Source organism: Callithrix jacchus, chromosome 1 (assembly GCF_049354715.1).
Source record: "Callithrix jacchus isolate 240 chromosome 1, calJac240_pri, whole genome shotgun sequence".
Lineage (NCBI taxonomy): Eukaryota > Metazoa > Chordata > Mammalia > Primates > Cebidae > Callithrix > Callithrix jacchus.
In genome coordinates this window covers 182,888,767-182,904,627 of record NC_133502.1, presented here as the reverse complement: position 1 = coordinate 182,904,627, position 15,861 = coordinate 182,888,767, and the positions used below count along the sequence as shown (strand labels likewise).

Sequence of the window (15,861 nt, the reverse complement as noted above, 5' to 3'; positions counted from 1 at the left end):
TTCACACTAAAGTGTGCGTGACTGACCCTGGCTTCAGGATCAGCTCAGCTCCTTCTCCTGGGGCACAGAATTCTACAGCAGACAGCCTCCTGGCCTCTGGAGCTCAGACGGTCCAGCTAGAGAGCCAGGGAGCACTGCTGGGCCGCAGCTCGCACACCCAATCCACCTGTCCAACCTGGACACTGTGTGGCTTCTGCACTGCCAGCACCACTCAGTAAGAGAGCTACAGGCCCAGGCGTGGGTCGAGGCTACCGCACCGACACCATCTGCCTAGGGTGCCTACAGAACGGGATCGGAGTGCTTTAGATGGTCTGTGATGCCTGTCACGCTGCAGGCCGGAGGGCAGGCAGCGAGCCAGTGCCACGTGAGCCCCACTGGACCAAAACAGACTGCTTCAGAGTGCTCCCTGGCACTTCCCAAAGCCCCCTGGCTTTACAATTATCACCCCTGTGCCACTTGAACTGGCTGAAAAGTCAGGGGGTGACATCACTGGTCTGCCCCAAACCACCACCCCCACAATGGCCAAGGTCTTTCTAGAACATATATCTGCCCACAGTCCCCCACAGCCCGCCAATCTCCTGTCTGGGATCCCCAGCCCTCAGGACCCTTTAGCTAAGGAGGGAGCCAGGCAGCACAGGCAGTGACCAATCTCAAAGCTGGACTCACAGGCACAGGCCATCAGGAGGTGTAGGCACAGGGCACAGTGCAGCACATGCAGGCACACATGCCACAAAGCATAGCACAGGCACACACACGAGGACACACGGGTACACAGACACACACTCACACACAGGTGCACATACCAGGACACAAGGGTACCCGGACACACGCTCACACAGAGGTGCACACACCAGGACACGGGTACACAGACACATGCTCACACACAGGCGCACACACCAGGACAAAAGGGTACCCGGACACACACACACAGGCGCACACACCAGGATACAAGGGTACCCGGACACACGCTCACATGCAGGTGCACACACCAGGACACGGGTACACGGACACACACTCACACGCAGGCGCACACACCAGGACACGGGTACACGGACACACGCTCACACAGAGGCGCACACACCAGGACACAGGTACACGGACACACGCTCACACTCAGGCGCACATACCAGGACACGGGTACACAGACACACCCTCACACTCAGGCGCACACACCAGAACGCAGGTGTACATGGACACACGCTCACACTCAGGTGCACACACCAGGACACGGGTACACGGACACACACTCACACTCAGGTGCACACACCAGAACGCAGGTGTACATGGACACATGCTCACACGGGGCAGGGGACAGAGGGACACAGATGCGGGTGCACACACACTGGCTCACACATGGACACAGCTGTGCACAGAGGGACAAACATGGACAAGTACACACAGACACAGGCTCGTGAAAGGGCATGGGTATGCACACTCATACACACTCATGCACACAGGCTCACAGACACTCATACACAGGCTCACACACACTCAGGCTCACACAGGCTCACACACACACACACACACATAGGCGCACACAGGCTCATAGACACACACTCATACACACACAGGCTCACACACAGATACACACATACACAGGCTCACACACACACAGGCTCACACACACATACATAGGCTCACACAGATACATTCAAACACACAGGCTCACAGACACACACACACAGAGGCTCACAGACACACATACACAGGCTAACACACACACACTCATACACACAGGCACAGACACATACACGCAGGCTCACACAAGGGCATGGGCATACACATCCACACACAGGCTCACACAGGCATGGCGCCCACACACTTACACACAGGCTCACATACAGACTCACACGCACACACCCTGGTGGGAACCCCGACCACATACAGGAGCCTGCCCGTCCCTTTGCTCCATGCTCTTCTCCAAATACCCAGAGAAGGGTCTGGGGAGGACACCAGGGCCCTGAGGATCAGAGAGGGAGGAAGGCAGATCGCAGAGGGCCCCACACATGCCACCTCAGTCCTGGCCTTTCTGCCAAGAGCCCTCCAGGCTGCGGGGCCTCTGAGCTGGCTAGAGAGCATAAGAGGGTCCCCACAGACAGGGCGCAGACAGGCAGGGCCCTGAGCCCATGGGGCCACACCAGGTGGGTGACCACCAGCCCTGCCCCAATGCCAGACACACGGGCAGTGGCCCAGGCCCAGCTCCGAGTCCCAAGGTCCCTGCTGGTGTGGGCACTGCCAACGCCAGGCAAGGCATCCACAGCAGGAGGCAGACAGCAGTGGTGACAACAATTGGTTCCTTGTTCTCAGACAGGCGGCCAGGCAGACCTGAGGGAGGGCGAAGGGTCAGCAGGGAGGGCGGCACGGCGGCTGTCTCCGGAGCCCTGGAGGGAGGATCTCTGGGCCCTGGTGGACCCCGGAGACTCCCAAGTCCCCACAGAGGCCTGCTCGCTCCCCCAGCCTCACTCTCAGGCCTGGGCAGAGTGCAGGGGTCTGGCCCCAGTGCAAGGCCTAGGTACCGGCTGGGGATGGGGGCACCAGCTGCACCCTCCGATAATGACTTTACAGCTTATCAGCCACATCCAGGCCTCGTGGGCTCTGACAGCCAGCCCCTCCTCTATCCCACCAGCTGCCGGCCAATATCGCTGCTTCCTAGGCAGGAGGCCTAAATGTCCACACATGGGCAGGTTCTGGCCACTGACTGCAGCCAGATACACGTGAGAACACGCCTCTCCCAGCCAGCAAGGATGGTGGTGACCTCCCCTACAACCCCATGCCCTAGGGGATGCCAGCCCAGGTCAGAGGGACCCAGGCGCCACTTGGGCTGGAGGCACATCAATCTGGGACCAGAAGTGGCCTGTGGGCTGCAGCCAGGGGGACCCTGACATGAGGAGGCCCTTTCAGCACCACGGCTGACAGGTGTTCTCTGTAAACCATGTCCCACACCAGCCACAGGGATCCAGGAATGAGCCAGCAGGGTAAAGTGCCTGGCGATGGCTGTACCCCACACACCTGCCCATCCTGCCAGCCAGAGGGAGGACCAGGGAGGCCCCAGGACAACACAGCAGGACAACATACCTGTCTGCTGTCAGGGCCCCTGATGCCACCGTCCCGCTCTGTGGCCACTACCCAGAGTTTCCCTCCATGCCCTATATCGTCTTTAGCTGCCACTGACCACCCATCTCCCCCACTGGCCTGGCAGCCCACAAGGGCAGGGACCTACCTGTCACATCCTCAGAGCAGCTCTGGACAGAGGGGCCCTCCATGAGCACTGGTGGTAGTGACCCATCTCTCACCTGCACCTCTCAGGGCTGACATGCAGCCGCCTGAGCCAAACGAAACCCACTTGTCCCGTTTCTCTTTGGAGAGGTTCAAGTTTTGCATTTTGCATCTGCTCCAAGGACACCCAGGAGTCTCTGGGTGACCCCCCAGGGGGAGGCACATCACTGTCTGATGCAAGGGATGGCAGAGTCAAGAAGCTCTGCCCTGGAAGCCTCTGATGACACAAGGCAGACACACAGTGTGAGGACGAGACACTGGCTTCTCCCAGGCCAACTGTTACACATCCTTCATGACTTAATTCAAAAGCCCCAACCCTCTGCATGCCAGGGTGAGGCGCGGATGCCTCCTCCATGTCCCTTCTGCCTCCAGTCCATCCTCCTACCACCACACTCACATCATCTCCACCCCACTGGGACAAGGGATTCCTCAGAGATAAGAAAACTAAGGCCTAAAGAGGGCTAAAACATCTGGTCCACGGTCACACACCATCAGGTGGCAGCACTGGGGTCCATCCCAGGCCATCTGACCCCAGGGACCACCACTGCCCGAGTGAGGGCTAAGCCTGGTTCCTCTGTGCCTCCCTGATGGATGGGGACAGACGGACAGATGGATGAGCAGACGGACAGATAGCAGGCAGGTGGGAGGCATACTCCTTCCCTCTGGCTGGTCTTGACCCCCCATACTGCCACAAGTTCCAACAAGACGTGCCTGGCAGCAGCAGCAGAAGCCAGGTCGCCAACAGGGGTGGGCATCTGGGGCTGAGCACCCCACCCTCAATCTGGGAATCTGATTCCAGGGATGCCCAGGCAGGTGCATCTCAAACACACTGAGCACTGGTGGGGCCAGAGGCATGGCGGCGGGTGCACCTCCCAGCCTGAGCCTCAGCCTCAGCTCCCACCCAGGCCCCCAGGGGTTGGTTCCAGCTGGCCCAAGAAGTCCTCAAGGACAGTCCCAGACCCTCCCATCCACTCCCGCTCCAGAAACCAACACTGAGCTAGACACACAGCAGGACTTCCCTTCCCTGGAAATTGGACCAGCCCCCAGAAGGAGGGGGATTCAAGTCATATGAGGTCAGGATTTTAGAAATCAACTTCACAAGGAACGGGCTCACCCATCGCAACAATTCTGAACCTGAGGGGCTGAGGGGCCAGTTGGCTGACTGCGTGAATTCATGCTACAAACTTCACGAGGCTTATACAGCACCTGGTACTGTGGGCTCAGCAGCCTCGGAGACCTAGAGCCAACTCCGAGCCACGACAGGGGTGTCTGGAGCCAGCCCTGTGTTGAGAAAGACTCTGAGGTCTGAAGGCCCCGTGGGAAGAGGAGCTCGCCCATTTGGTGACGTCTGCAGAGGCTCTGGCCAGCCACAGCAGCACAGCGGTGCACACTTCTCGCCTCGGACTCTGCCTGGCACCCTTCCTTCCATTTTCCAAACAACAAAACCAAGATGAAGAGCAAGGAAGGAACGTGCTCCAAGTGACAAAGTCCATGTGGCAGAGAAGACCCAGGCCGTGAGCATGCCACTGCCCCGGCCCACTGTCTGAGGGGCAGGAGACCGGCTCCACATGGCCACTAAGGGGTGATGCCCCCTGTGGCCCCAGCCTTGGGAGGTGGGCCACACAGCACAGAGGGGTGGGTGGCTCTGACCTGATGCCCAGGAGACTGAGGGGAGGGAAGAGGAAGGACCCGCTGCCCTTCCTGTCCTCACCCCTCCACTGGGCCCAGGATGGCGCGGGTGGTACTGGCTGCCAGGCCCGCCTCACCACTGCCTGTGCCCAGAACGGCCCAGCACCCCTGACGAAGTCCCCGCCTCCCCGCCCTACGCCTCGACCTTGATCCTGGGCAGAAAGTCCATATAGGGGTGGGGTAGGGGCAGCTCTACCACCTCCCGTGGACTCTGCTCATGGTCAGAGCTGTTTTCCTCCCTCTGGGTGGGGAGAGGCCAAGAAGCCATCCAATAGCTTGGCACTCACACAGGGGGCTCTTGGGCACACAGCGCCCAGGCTGCCCACAGGGAGAGGCAGGAACTGAGGCAGGACCAAGGGGCATGGGGATAGGCAGCAGGGAAGGTCCCCAGCTGCTCCTCCCAGCGGCAGACATGTCCTGGAGGCCAGAGCCCCAAGCTGGGGTACCACAGCAGGGGGGTGCCAGTGTGGGTCCACACTCCAGACCTGGGCAGGAAGGAGAGGAGACATCAGGTCAGCTGGGGACCGCCAGGCTGCAGCAAGGCCCCCCCCGGCAGCCTGAGCTCCACAGGGTGAATTATTCCCAGGCCAGCTGACCACAGCCCCATGCTCAAAGGGGTCCCCACCAGCATAGACCTGGAAGCCAGCCAGCAAGGGCCAGGCCAGAGGAGCCTGGTCACAGAGTCAGATCCTTCAGAAATGCTCCAGGAAAGTCCCCTGCTTATGCCTGCACAGACATCCCTTCCCCATACCCTTGGCTTGAACCAGATTCCCCTGGACAGGGTCCACCTGTTCTCTCTGCCTTGATTCCTTCCCCACTTCCCACCCAACAAACTCCTACTCATCCCTCAAAACCCAGCTACATCACCTCCTCTGTGAAGCTTCCCTGAACTCCCTCAGGCAGTCTGCAGGTGAGACAACTGAGGCCTAGTGAAATAAATTTGCTAGCCCAGGGCCAAAAAGCCCATGACTCAGAGGGGTGCTCACTCATCACATGGGCAGCCTACCTCACCAACAAGTTTTAGACATGAGAAAATCAGTAAGAGGTGCTTAATGAGGTGGGAGAAGTTACAGAGCCACATGACACTAGGTGGAGGCCTGGTCTCCATGCTGGGGACAATGGGAAGCCAAAGAAGGTTCCAGGCAGGGGAGGTCAGTGCTCAAGGACAGAAGGACTAGCCTGGCCTTGGGTGATGCCCACGAGCACTGACCCCACTCAGCTATGGCCCCTGCTGTCTCTCCTCTGCCACTCCCCCAGGCCGCCATTTCACCATTACATGCTGCGTGCTTTACCACAACACGCCCAGTCCGCATCCAGAGCCAGGACCACCCCAGCCCTGCTCAGATCCCAGGGCTTTCCAGACCCCAGCAACCCAGCCCCTTACCCCAGCCCAGGTCCTGCCTCCCTCGGCGTTGGGGGGGGAGCACAGAGCTATTTCCTAGGTAGCTGGTCCCCAGTGTGCCACCCTGACCAATGGCCGACGGCACATCAGAACACAGCCAGGGTGCTGGGAAGGCACAGCAGAGGCTCTAACAGCCAGAAGGCCCCAGGGAAACTGAAACCAAAGTGGGGGAAGGGACATGCCTGAGGCCACACAGCAGCCTGGTCGGAGAGCAGCCCCCACCATGTAGAGAGCTGAGTTCGAGGAACAGCTCAGCACAAACTGCCAGTGCCACAGTCCATGCTATCACTGCGGTGGTCACTGACACTGCTGCCCAACGCCCAGTCCTATTTCTGAGGAGCAAACGGCCACCAAGGTGGTCCTCTGGATACCAGGCCTGGGTGGTCCAGAAACCAGGGGCTGGAGGCTGGTCTGCCAGCCTCTCTCCAAGGCACCAGGTGCGTCCTCCCCAAGCACAGGCAATGAAGCCACCGCTGTCAGGCAGGAGAGGTGCTTCTGATCCCACTCTGTAAGTCCTGTGCTGGGTGCCGCAGGGGTGCCCATGCCTCAGAAGGGCCCTGCCCTCAGGAAGCCTGGGAAATAAGAGGAGGCAGGATGGGGGGCTGGCACATGAAGAGCTCCCACCCACCAGGCACCTGCACCACCAGCGGCCTCAATGTCAAACACAGGCCTGGGATCACCCTGAGGCCCTCTGGAGGGAGGAAACTGAGCAGTGGCCAGGCACAGACCCAGCATGCTTGCCAGCGGGAGCTGAAGACAGACGCTGGGCACCAAGTCCAAAGCTGCGGCCCCACCTCAAGCCCAGCACAGCGTACACCAAGGGGGCTGCTGAGCACCAAGGGTGGCAGGTGGGCTCTGGCTGGAGAGGCAAGCTGAACCTGCACAGGTAGAGAGGGCAGAGCATGTGGAGGGAGTTCTGGCAGAGGCACAGGGCGGCCCAGGCCGGGGGCCCCCCATGCAGAAGGGCTTGGACACAGCAGCTGTTGGAAGCCCGCCCCAGCGACTCCAGCCACCTGTGCTGTCACTGCCTGACCTCTGCCCAGGGCCAGTGTGGACACTTAAGCTAAATTGGTCAATTACGGGATACTTAGATCCCTCCCCGGGGCTTCCCAGCCTCACTGCATTCTGGGCGGCAGCACCAGGAAGCCTGTTGAATCAGTAACCTCATTACAGCCGGCGGCCGCACCCGGGGCTGGCTTTGAACTCCGAGGGTTTATCCATGGCGGCTGGAGGATTTACACACGGCCTGGCCCAGGCCCAACTCAGTCTCCCCTCCCCTCGGTGCCAGAGGCTCCAGATCCCGCAGACACAGCAGCAGTCTGTGCTGACAACCATCACCCCCAACCCTGGTCCCGGGTACAGCTGGGGAAACCAAGGCCCAAATGGAAACTACTTTGGCTCAGGAGGCCAACAGAGGGGCAAGGAGGCCAGGGGTGGCCTCTGGGTCACCCCAGAAGAAGGTCTGTGACCAAGGGCTTCCCAGCATCCCTCACCCCAGCAGGCAGTGCCTGGAGGAGGCACTGGGGCTGAGACTGATCATGATAGACAGTTGTGGGCTGGCCGAGCGGACCCATGGTAACTCCTCACATGGAGACCCTGAGAGGCTCTAATCCCCTCAAGCCCCCTCAGTGTCCCAATCCCAGCCCCAAAGTCGGGTCCCCTCCACAGCCTCAGCATCCCTGACCTGGCCCCAGGAGGCCTGGCTGCTCTGTTCCCCCTGGACAGCCTGCCTCCCACTTCATCCAGTGCCCAGGGAGTGCAGCGACCTCCTGCCCAGCCAAAGGGGTTGGGGCAGGGATGCCCAGAGCCAGGGCCAGGGAAAAGGCGCCTCCCCCACCCCCATGCTCAGGAAAGGCCACCCCCATGCCAGGCCAGGGACCTGGCCTAAGCCCCAGGGAGATGCCAGGAATCCTCCACCCCGTTCCCAGGCTGCCACACTGAGGGGCCCAGCCATAGCAAGGGTGCACAGCCATTCATAGGGGCCCCAAGGCCCACCTGAAACCAGTTAGCCAGCTGGAGAGAGTCACCTCCACCTTCCAGGCCTTGCCTGGCTGCCTCCAAGCCAGCCTCTGCACAGCGATAGAGGCCTGATTCCAGCCATGAGCACCATGCCAGGATTCCCCAGTCTCTAGGCACCCACGCACCTGCACCTGGCACACAGGCCCTACACAGCCTCACATGTGAACCCCTCCCGGCTGCAGTCCCGAAACCTCCCCCTTGCATCCTTATCCCCTTCACCCCCTCCAGGCCAGACCTTGCTGTCCCTGCCTCTGGGCATCCCTTCCCCACCCCTCCTCCAAAGGCAGCAGGACCAGGCCAGAACCCAGCAGGTGCTCCCTAAGCCACGTATGGACAAGCCCACCAGCAGGCCCAGCCTCCCCAGCCACAGCTATCAAGGCTCTGCCAGGTCACCCTGGGGAGGCCGAGGCCGACGCTTGCATGAATGGGGTGGGCCATGTGTGCCAGGTTAGGACCTCAGAGAGAACCGCACCCCTGCCTTACCCTGAGACCTGGGGTGGCCAACCTTGCCCCGTCCACTCCCCAGGTCCCTCAGGAATTGGCGGCGTGAGGAGGTGGGCACGCCATAGCTCCCAGGCTGGGCTTCTGCTGCTCGCCCAGCTACAGCTTTCCCAGTGGGCATGGGGACTCCCAGCCACCACCCCAAGCCGAGGACAACCCTGGAGTGAGGATCAAGGGACTGCCACTCCTTCAATCAACACAAGGGGCTGAAATGCCCAGTCCCAGGGCACAGAGCTGGCCCAGTGAGACCTCCGTCCTCCAGCATCCCACAAAAGAAACACCTCACTTGGGCCAAGACCAGCAGTGGGGCTCCCAGGAATCAACACAGGGCACAGACCCAGCCTGGCCGGTAAGCAGCCTCTGAGGATGCTGAGGGGTAGGAGGACCTGGGGCAGCACAGCCCCTGCCCTGGGGCAGGTCCTCCCAGCTGGAGCTCAAGGTGGCCTCTGCCAGGCAAGTGTCAGAGAAAAAGGAGGCCTTATAGCAGGACACAAGGGCTGGCCCACAGATCTCACGCAGGGTTCAGTGTCCCCATCTGCTAAGCGGGCTTGACTCTGTGACATGACACCTCCACAAGGTCCCAAAAACAAAGTCCCTGGCACAGCCATCTGCACCTTCACGGCAACAGGGAGAGTCCTGGACAAGCTGGGGAGATTTAGAAAAAAGGAGGCTGACAAACCCAGCAGTGACCACTGTGCTCCTCCGGGGACCCCACACAGCCTGGCTCACTCTCAGGCACGCCAGGACCCAGGCCGGCAGCCAGCGGCTCCAGCTAAGCGCCTGTAACTCCTGTGACTCCGTGTGCGCAACGGTGAGCGTGCACACACCCAGGCCCTGCACGCCGTCCGCACCCGCTCTCCCCACGGCGGCCGGGCCAATTTTCCTTAGCTGCTTTCTGCTCCATTTCACGCTCATTCAGCTGCTGAGCTAGACAATTGCTTTGTAACTCTAGGGTGCAATTTCCCTGTCTGTGAGGCGCTGGGGCACAACTGCTCAGAACATCGCACACCAGGCTGGGGTGGGTGTGCAAGCCGAGGTCCCTCGACCCACCCACCTCCTCGGGCCTGTGAGGATGATCCCTGCAGTGGAGTAGGGACTGGTCCCGGGGACCGAGCAGCCTCGAGAGCTCTCCCTTGGCCAATCTGTGTCCACAGAAAGGCCTACCTCAGCGTCCCCATGCCCTCTCTTCCTGAGTCTGCTCCTCCACACCATACAGCCCCGCAACCACCATGGCCTGTTATGGTCCAATTCTGGAAACCTGGCCCCACCCTGACCCACCCAGGAGGCACAGAGAGGACCTACGGGCATCACCTTCAGAAGGAGGGTAAACATCCCACAAACAGACTCCCCAAACTCCCAGCCAGCCCACAACAAAGCAGGCTGCCTTCTCCAGCACCCGGAAGAGCCAGTGTATCCATTTTCCTGATGGACAGCCAAGGCCCCAAGAGGCCAAACAGCAGACCAGGCGGGCAGCAAGGACAGAAGGTCCAACCCCAGGTGGCCTGGCCACCTGCCCAGCAATGGGACACCGCCTGTCAGAGCCGCTTCCTGGGATCCCTGCAAAACCACCACCTCCATCCTCCAGGTGACAAAGGCCCTGAATGGGAGGAGCAGACAAGAAGATGGAAGACAGCTGCACCCCGGCAAATGGAAATATGTGGGCAGGGGAGCAAGGCTGTGGAGGGCCCTACTACACCACAGTATCCCGAAACCAATCCGCTTCAGAGCCTCAGGACAAAGGTCTGGAAGGTGACCCCCAAATGGACTCCAGCCCCCAATGGCTACAGGCCAGCACCCAGTCCCCTGAGCCCCAGACCCCAGCCTCATCCCTAGCCCAACTAACAGCCAATTCCCATGAGAAAACACCAGTTAATGGGCCACCCTAAGGCCCTGGCCACCAAAGCCAGCTACAAACTACAAACTCAAGCCCAGCAGAGAAGGGAAGGAGGTCCCGGTGGCAGTGCCCAGCCCTGCGCCAGCTGCGGGCCAGGGAGGGCCTCTGCTCTGTGTTTGCTGGGACAGCTATGCCCTCTTCTCCAGAGGACAGGCCCCTGCTCACCACTCAAGGCCTCAGCCCTGAAGCATTTGACCCATGGCAAAACCCAAAATGGCCCAAGAAACGAAACTCAGGCCGCCTCTGCTGGTGCTGGGTGAGCATTTAAGACTTTCGCCCCACCCCCATGCCACCTTCCGTGCAGCTGAGGTCTGTCCCTCTCCTGAGGCCAGAACCCCCCTACATATGAGGCCAGCCCCCAGGGGCAGAGGGGCACACCCCTATGTACCCCCTGTGCCCACAGTAATTCCACAGCAAACCCTCCAGACACCCTTTCCCAGGGGAGGAAACAAAGCACACCAGCAACGACCTCCCGCCCAGCCACAGGGGGGTGGGGCAGGGGCTGAAAGAGCAGTTAGAGGAGACTTGTGGTGGAAGCAAGCCCCCCACAGGCCCTGAAGGACAGGCACAGCTGGAAGAACCGCCAGGTGCTGGCAGAGATGGGAGACAGTCACAGCAGCTGCCCGTGTGACCAGGGCTGCCGGCTCAACCTGCACCCCACACCCCAAGGGACTCAAAGCACCCGCCCTCCACAGGCCCTTCCTAGGGGCCCAGCTTGTCCCACTCACATCTGGGCAGAGGGTCACAGCTGCATGCTCGGGTCCAGGACAGCAGCCAGCCCTAGGCAAGGATGGAGGCTGGTAAGGCCAGGGCCACCATTGGACTGGGCCATTTTTCTCACCCTGACACCTCCTCAGTCAACAAACAGGGCTCCTCCAGAGTTTACCAAAACAAACGCCCGCAGCCAGCAGTGCCCTTGCGGAGACACCCTCGCCAGGCCTCAGCGGGACTCCAAGCCCAGCCTCCTGAGAGTCACGTGACCCTGTTATTTCGGGAGGCCCCGGAATGGGCTCTATTTTGGGTCCCAAGGGCTCTGATGTTACCAAAAGCCCCTTACCCAGCTGCAAGCTCACCCAGGTCTGAGTGCCCCAACTACAAGAGTGGTCAGCAGGCCCACAGCATTGCCACCGGTCTCTCTACGGGAGCACGGGGTCTGGCATGGTCTGAGACCTTCGGACTCTGTGGACTCCGCCTGAGTCCCACCATTCAAGAGGAGGCCAGCCGGAGCCTTCTCCCGGGAGCCATGGGAGCACGGCCAGCCCCGGGCGGCAGGGCCAGGAAACCGGGACTGCCTCTGGCGAGTCCTTCAGCCTTACTTTCCTTCCAGAGCTGGACGCTGGACTCATCTCTGCCCTCACGGAGTGACTCAGTGGGCACCAACTGGGACCCTCCCCTGGCCCCCCGAGCCCAGCAGCAGCGCACACTGCGGGGAGGAGGCCCTCTCTACCCCAGACCCCAAAAGTGTCTGGCCAAGCCTCCCCAGCAGCTACAGGTCTGACTGGGCGGCCAGCCGGGCCAGGACGAGCCAAGCCGTCCGCCACTCACCCCCAGGAGGGATTAGGCTGTGTTGACAAAAGGGCTTAGACGAGTAGCAGCTTAAATGGACCTTCGACTGCTCTGGACTTCAGAGCTGGTCACAAGCTTAGAAAAAAATAAAATGTAATCAGAGCCCAGGACTCTCTGCTCAGCCCTGGGGCGTGGGCTGCCTGGGAGGCCATGGGCCTCCAAGAAGAGGACTCCCAGCTTTCTTGTGGCAGGGAAGTGCCCAGGGAGGTCCCTGAGGCACTGGCTTCGAGGCACGGCCTCTCCTCCTCACAGGGACTCCAGCAAGCCACCCTGAGGAATGGGCACCCTTGCTCCCTTGCCCCACATACACCAACTCCATGGACTGTCCCTGTCCCACCCAGGGCATTGGAAATACGGACTTATTAGGTTCTCAGTACTCAGCTGAAGTGCAACCAGCCAGGTCCCTGCCATGCCCAGGAGACAGAGACTGAGCTGAGGAATTCCTTGTTCCAGAGAAATCGTCTGGGAGAGCCTAGCTCTGTGCGCGTGCACACGCGTGAGTGCAAAGCTTTAATGAGGGGACAGCCACCGCAGCCCACCTGCCAGCATAGGCCATCACAGTCAGCTTTCCCTACCGCTCACACTCAGCAGTTCTACGAACTGGGGGTGCCAATCCCAAACCCACCACTTTGTATCCTGGGGCTCAGCCTCTCCCAGCCAGTTTTCAAATCTGCAAAATGGGCATGAGTGCCCAGTCCTGGAGGCTGAGCCCTGGAGTTCATTCAAGGCCTCGAGCCTGCCACTCCATCATGACAGAGTCAGGGAGTAAGTGTTAGGTCTCACAAACCTGGAACCCACCCCCTCCCCGGGTCCTGGGTCAGCACCCCTGCCTGTTACAGCCAGAGGTACTCAGACCCTCACCCCCACACCCAGGACGGGCTAGGTCCAGGCTGGCTCCCCTTCATGCCCCCATCTCACTAAACATCCCTGCAGCTACCCTGGCTTCTGAGTACCTCCTGGGGTGGCAAAGCTGACCCCAGGGCTGCATGGTCGGTGAGCAGGAGGGGCTGTGGATGGCGAGGCTTCATTCATAATCAGCTGTTTTAATTTCCATTCAGCACAAATCCTTCACCCAGCCTGACAGCCTGGCTGCCGTCCCACCACCAAATTAATATCCTTCCCGGAGCTCATTTATAAAGTCTCCCCCTTCTCACTAGCTTCCAAACCCTTGGGAGAGCAATGGGTGGGGGCCCCAGCCGTGCCCTCTCCTCCTCCTCGGTAGGTCTGGGCCTGGAGTTGGCGGGCAGTCTGGGATAGGAAGCCACCGGGCGGGGGAACGGCAGCAGGAGGGGGAAAACTGAGCCTCCGAGCCTCTGGGCTGTCCGGCTCACGAACCGAGAGCCAGCCTGGGAGAACACGAGGGGGTGCCAGAGTGAGCGGCCCCCTTTCTGGAATGGGGCCTTCCCAGGTCTGACGTTCTGTTCATGCAGCCCCCAGGGGACCATGCCCACCCGGGCGTGGGCTGCTTTGGGGTAACAGGGTCCCAGTCTGTTTCCTGGGCGGACGCAAGCCCAAGGGCCAGCGGCCTGATGGAAGCGGCAGCCCTACCGGCGGGCGGCGCAGAGGCCGCTCCCGGCCCAGCGCGCCGTCCGGGTGCCCAGGCCGGGGAGGCCGGAGCCGCGGAGCGCAGAAGTTGCTCCTCCCGCCCCGGCCGGGTTCCTGCGCGGCCCGGCTGCAGCTGGGCGCCGGGGCTGCCTGGGGCCGGGGGCGCAGGCGGCCGCCGGTGACGCGGAGACCCCTCTTGGTCCCGGGCGAACCTGCAGCCCGCCCGCTGCCCAACCCCGCTCCCCGGCCGAGTGAGCGGCCCCGCGCGGGCTGGGGGCCGCCGCCGCCCTCGCCCCTCCCCGCCCCTCCCCGCCCGGGCCCCGGGAAAAGTTGCCCCGGGTCGATTCCTCCCGGCCCGGCGCGCTAACTCTCGCCAAGGTCGGCGCGGGGTCCGAGTGGGACCCGGGCCGGCGACTCCGCGCGCGCCGCCCACGCGCCCGGGCCCCCGCCCGCCAGCCCGCCAGCCCGCCACCGGCCCCGGCCCCGGCCCGGTCCCCGCCCGGCCCCGCGATCACTCACCGAGCGGCAGGAAATGTTTGGTGTCCATGTCTGCCGCTAACTCATGCCCGGCCGGCGGCGCAGGCAGCGGGCGGCGGGCGCGGCGCCCCCGGCGCGGCCGGCCCGGGCCCGGGCGGCGGGGAGCCGGCGGCTGCAGCGGCGGCGGCGGCGGCGGCGCGCGGAGGCCGCGGCGCGGCGAGTTGTTGCAAAAGTCGCCCAACAATGTAAACTACTTGTGTCTGCGCGCCGCCGCCGCCGCCGCGCGCGCCCGGCCCGCGCCCCCGCCGCCGCCGCGCGCCCGCGCCCCGCTCCGACCGCGGCGCTGCGGCGCCGGCGGGGGGGTGGCGGGGGGCCCGCGACGGGCGCGGACTCGGCGCAGCGCCGCCACCGCCGCCGCTCGGCCCGCGCCCCTCCCTCCCTGCCCCGCCCGGAGCGCGCCCCCCTCCGCCGCCGCCCCGCGATCGCCGCCCGCCCGGCCACCCGCCCGGCCGCAGAGTTGCGAACGCCCTGCAAACTTGAGAGTTCGCTTCTGCCAGGGGTTCCCGGGAGCCGCGAGGAGGCGGCGTGGGAGGGGGCGGGGCGCGGCGGGAGCGGGGCGGGGGCGGGGCAGAACTCCCTCCCGGGCCCGCCACACACTCGCGCGCACACTCGCGCACACACACACTCGCACGCACGGGGCCCGGAGGAGGCGGAGTGCCGGGCCGGGAGCCCAGCGGCCGGGCCATTGTCTGCGCGGCCACACAAAGCGGCCGGGCGGTGGCCGCACGGGGACCCCGGCCGGGCCCCGTAGGGAGCAGAGCGGGGCGGGATGGCCGCGGCACCCATGCCTCGCGCCCTTCCCCCCCGGCGGACACTTGGGGAAACTGAGGCCCGGGAGTGGCGATGAGCTTCCAACGCCAGAGGACGGGCTCCTGGTCCGGGGAAGGTTTCATCTTCCGGACGCTCCCGCCGGTCCACCCCCGACTTTTCACGCCCTACCCCGGCGGAGGGGTTCCCGGGCCCACCGGGCCGGGGAGGGGGCTCCGCTCCACACCGACCGGAACTCTTGGGACTCCTGCTCAGAGGCACCGGGCTGGGCACGAGCTGCCCGGAGTTGGGCAGACTTTGTGACCGGCGGCTATTTTTAAACCCTGGGTAGTTCTCCGCCTGACTTTTAAATTCACGATCTGTTTGAAAACGAAAGGAAGCACTCCTGCCCCGGGACAGCCCGGGCCTCCTCCGCGCCGCACGCCGCCCGCCGGGCCCGCCGTCTTGGGCGGCTGGAATTCGGGTTTGGGTGTGAGCTACCTGCGCGCCGCCAAGCCCAGCCTTCCTGAGCAGGCGCCCAGGCGCCGGGCCGCGCCCTCCCTCCGCGCCCCCACCGCGAGCTCGCCGCCGGCCTGCACCTAAGGGCCCGGGCTGGAGACCGGCCCTTTGCAGCGCAGGGGCTGACCAGTCACACAGGCTGCACGTGGTGGCCCGGGTCAGGGGA

The 15,861-nt window shown here is 63.0% G+C and overlaps 1 protein-coding gene across 4 annotated transcripts in view; it reads right to left on the bottom strand.

Annotated features, from left to right (window-relative positions):
* The window catches only part of RXRA (retinoid X receptor alpha), a 111,296-nt gene extending 96,675 nt beyond the window's left edge, over nucleotides 1-14,621 (bottom strand). For 2 of the 4 annotated variants that reach the window (XM_078350625.1, XM_035262251.3), the window contains exon 1: nucleotides 14,412-14,621. Coding sequence is in view for 1 of the 4 variants with exons in the window: in XM_035262251.3 (XP_035118142.1) it covers nucleotides 14,412-14,439 (28 nt within the window). In the remaining 3 variants the exon portion in view is untranslated. Of the gene's footprint in view, nucleotides 1-11,509; nucleotides 11,708-14,411 lie in introns of those variants that run through there. The other 2 variants (XM_078350648.1, XM_035262253.3) reach the window with 2 other exon arrangements.
* Between the last annotated feature and the right edge of the window lie 1,240 nt (nucleotides 14,622-15,861).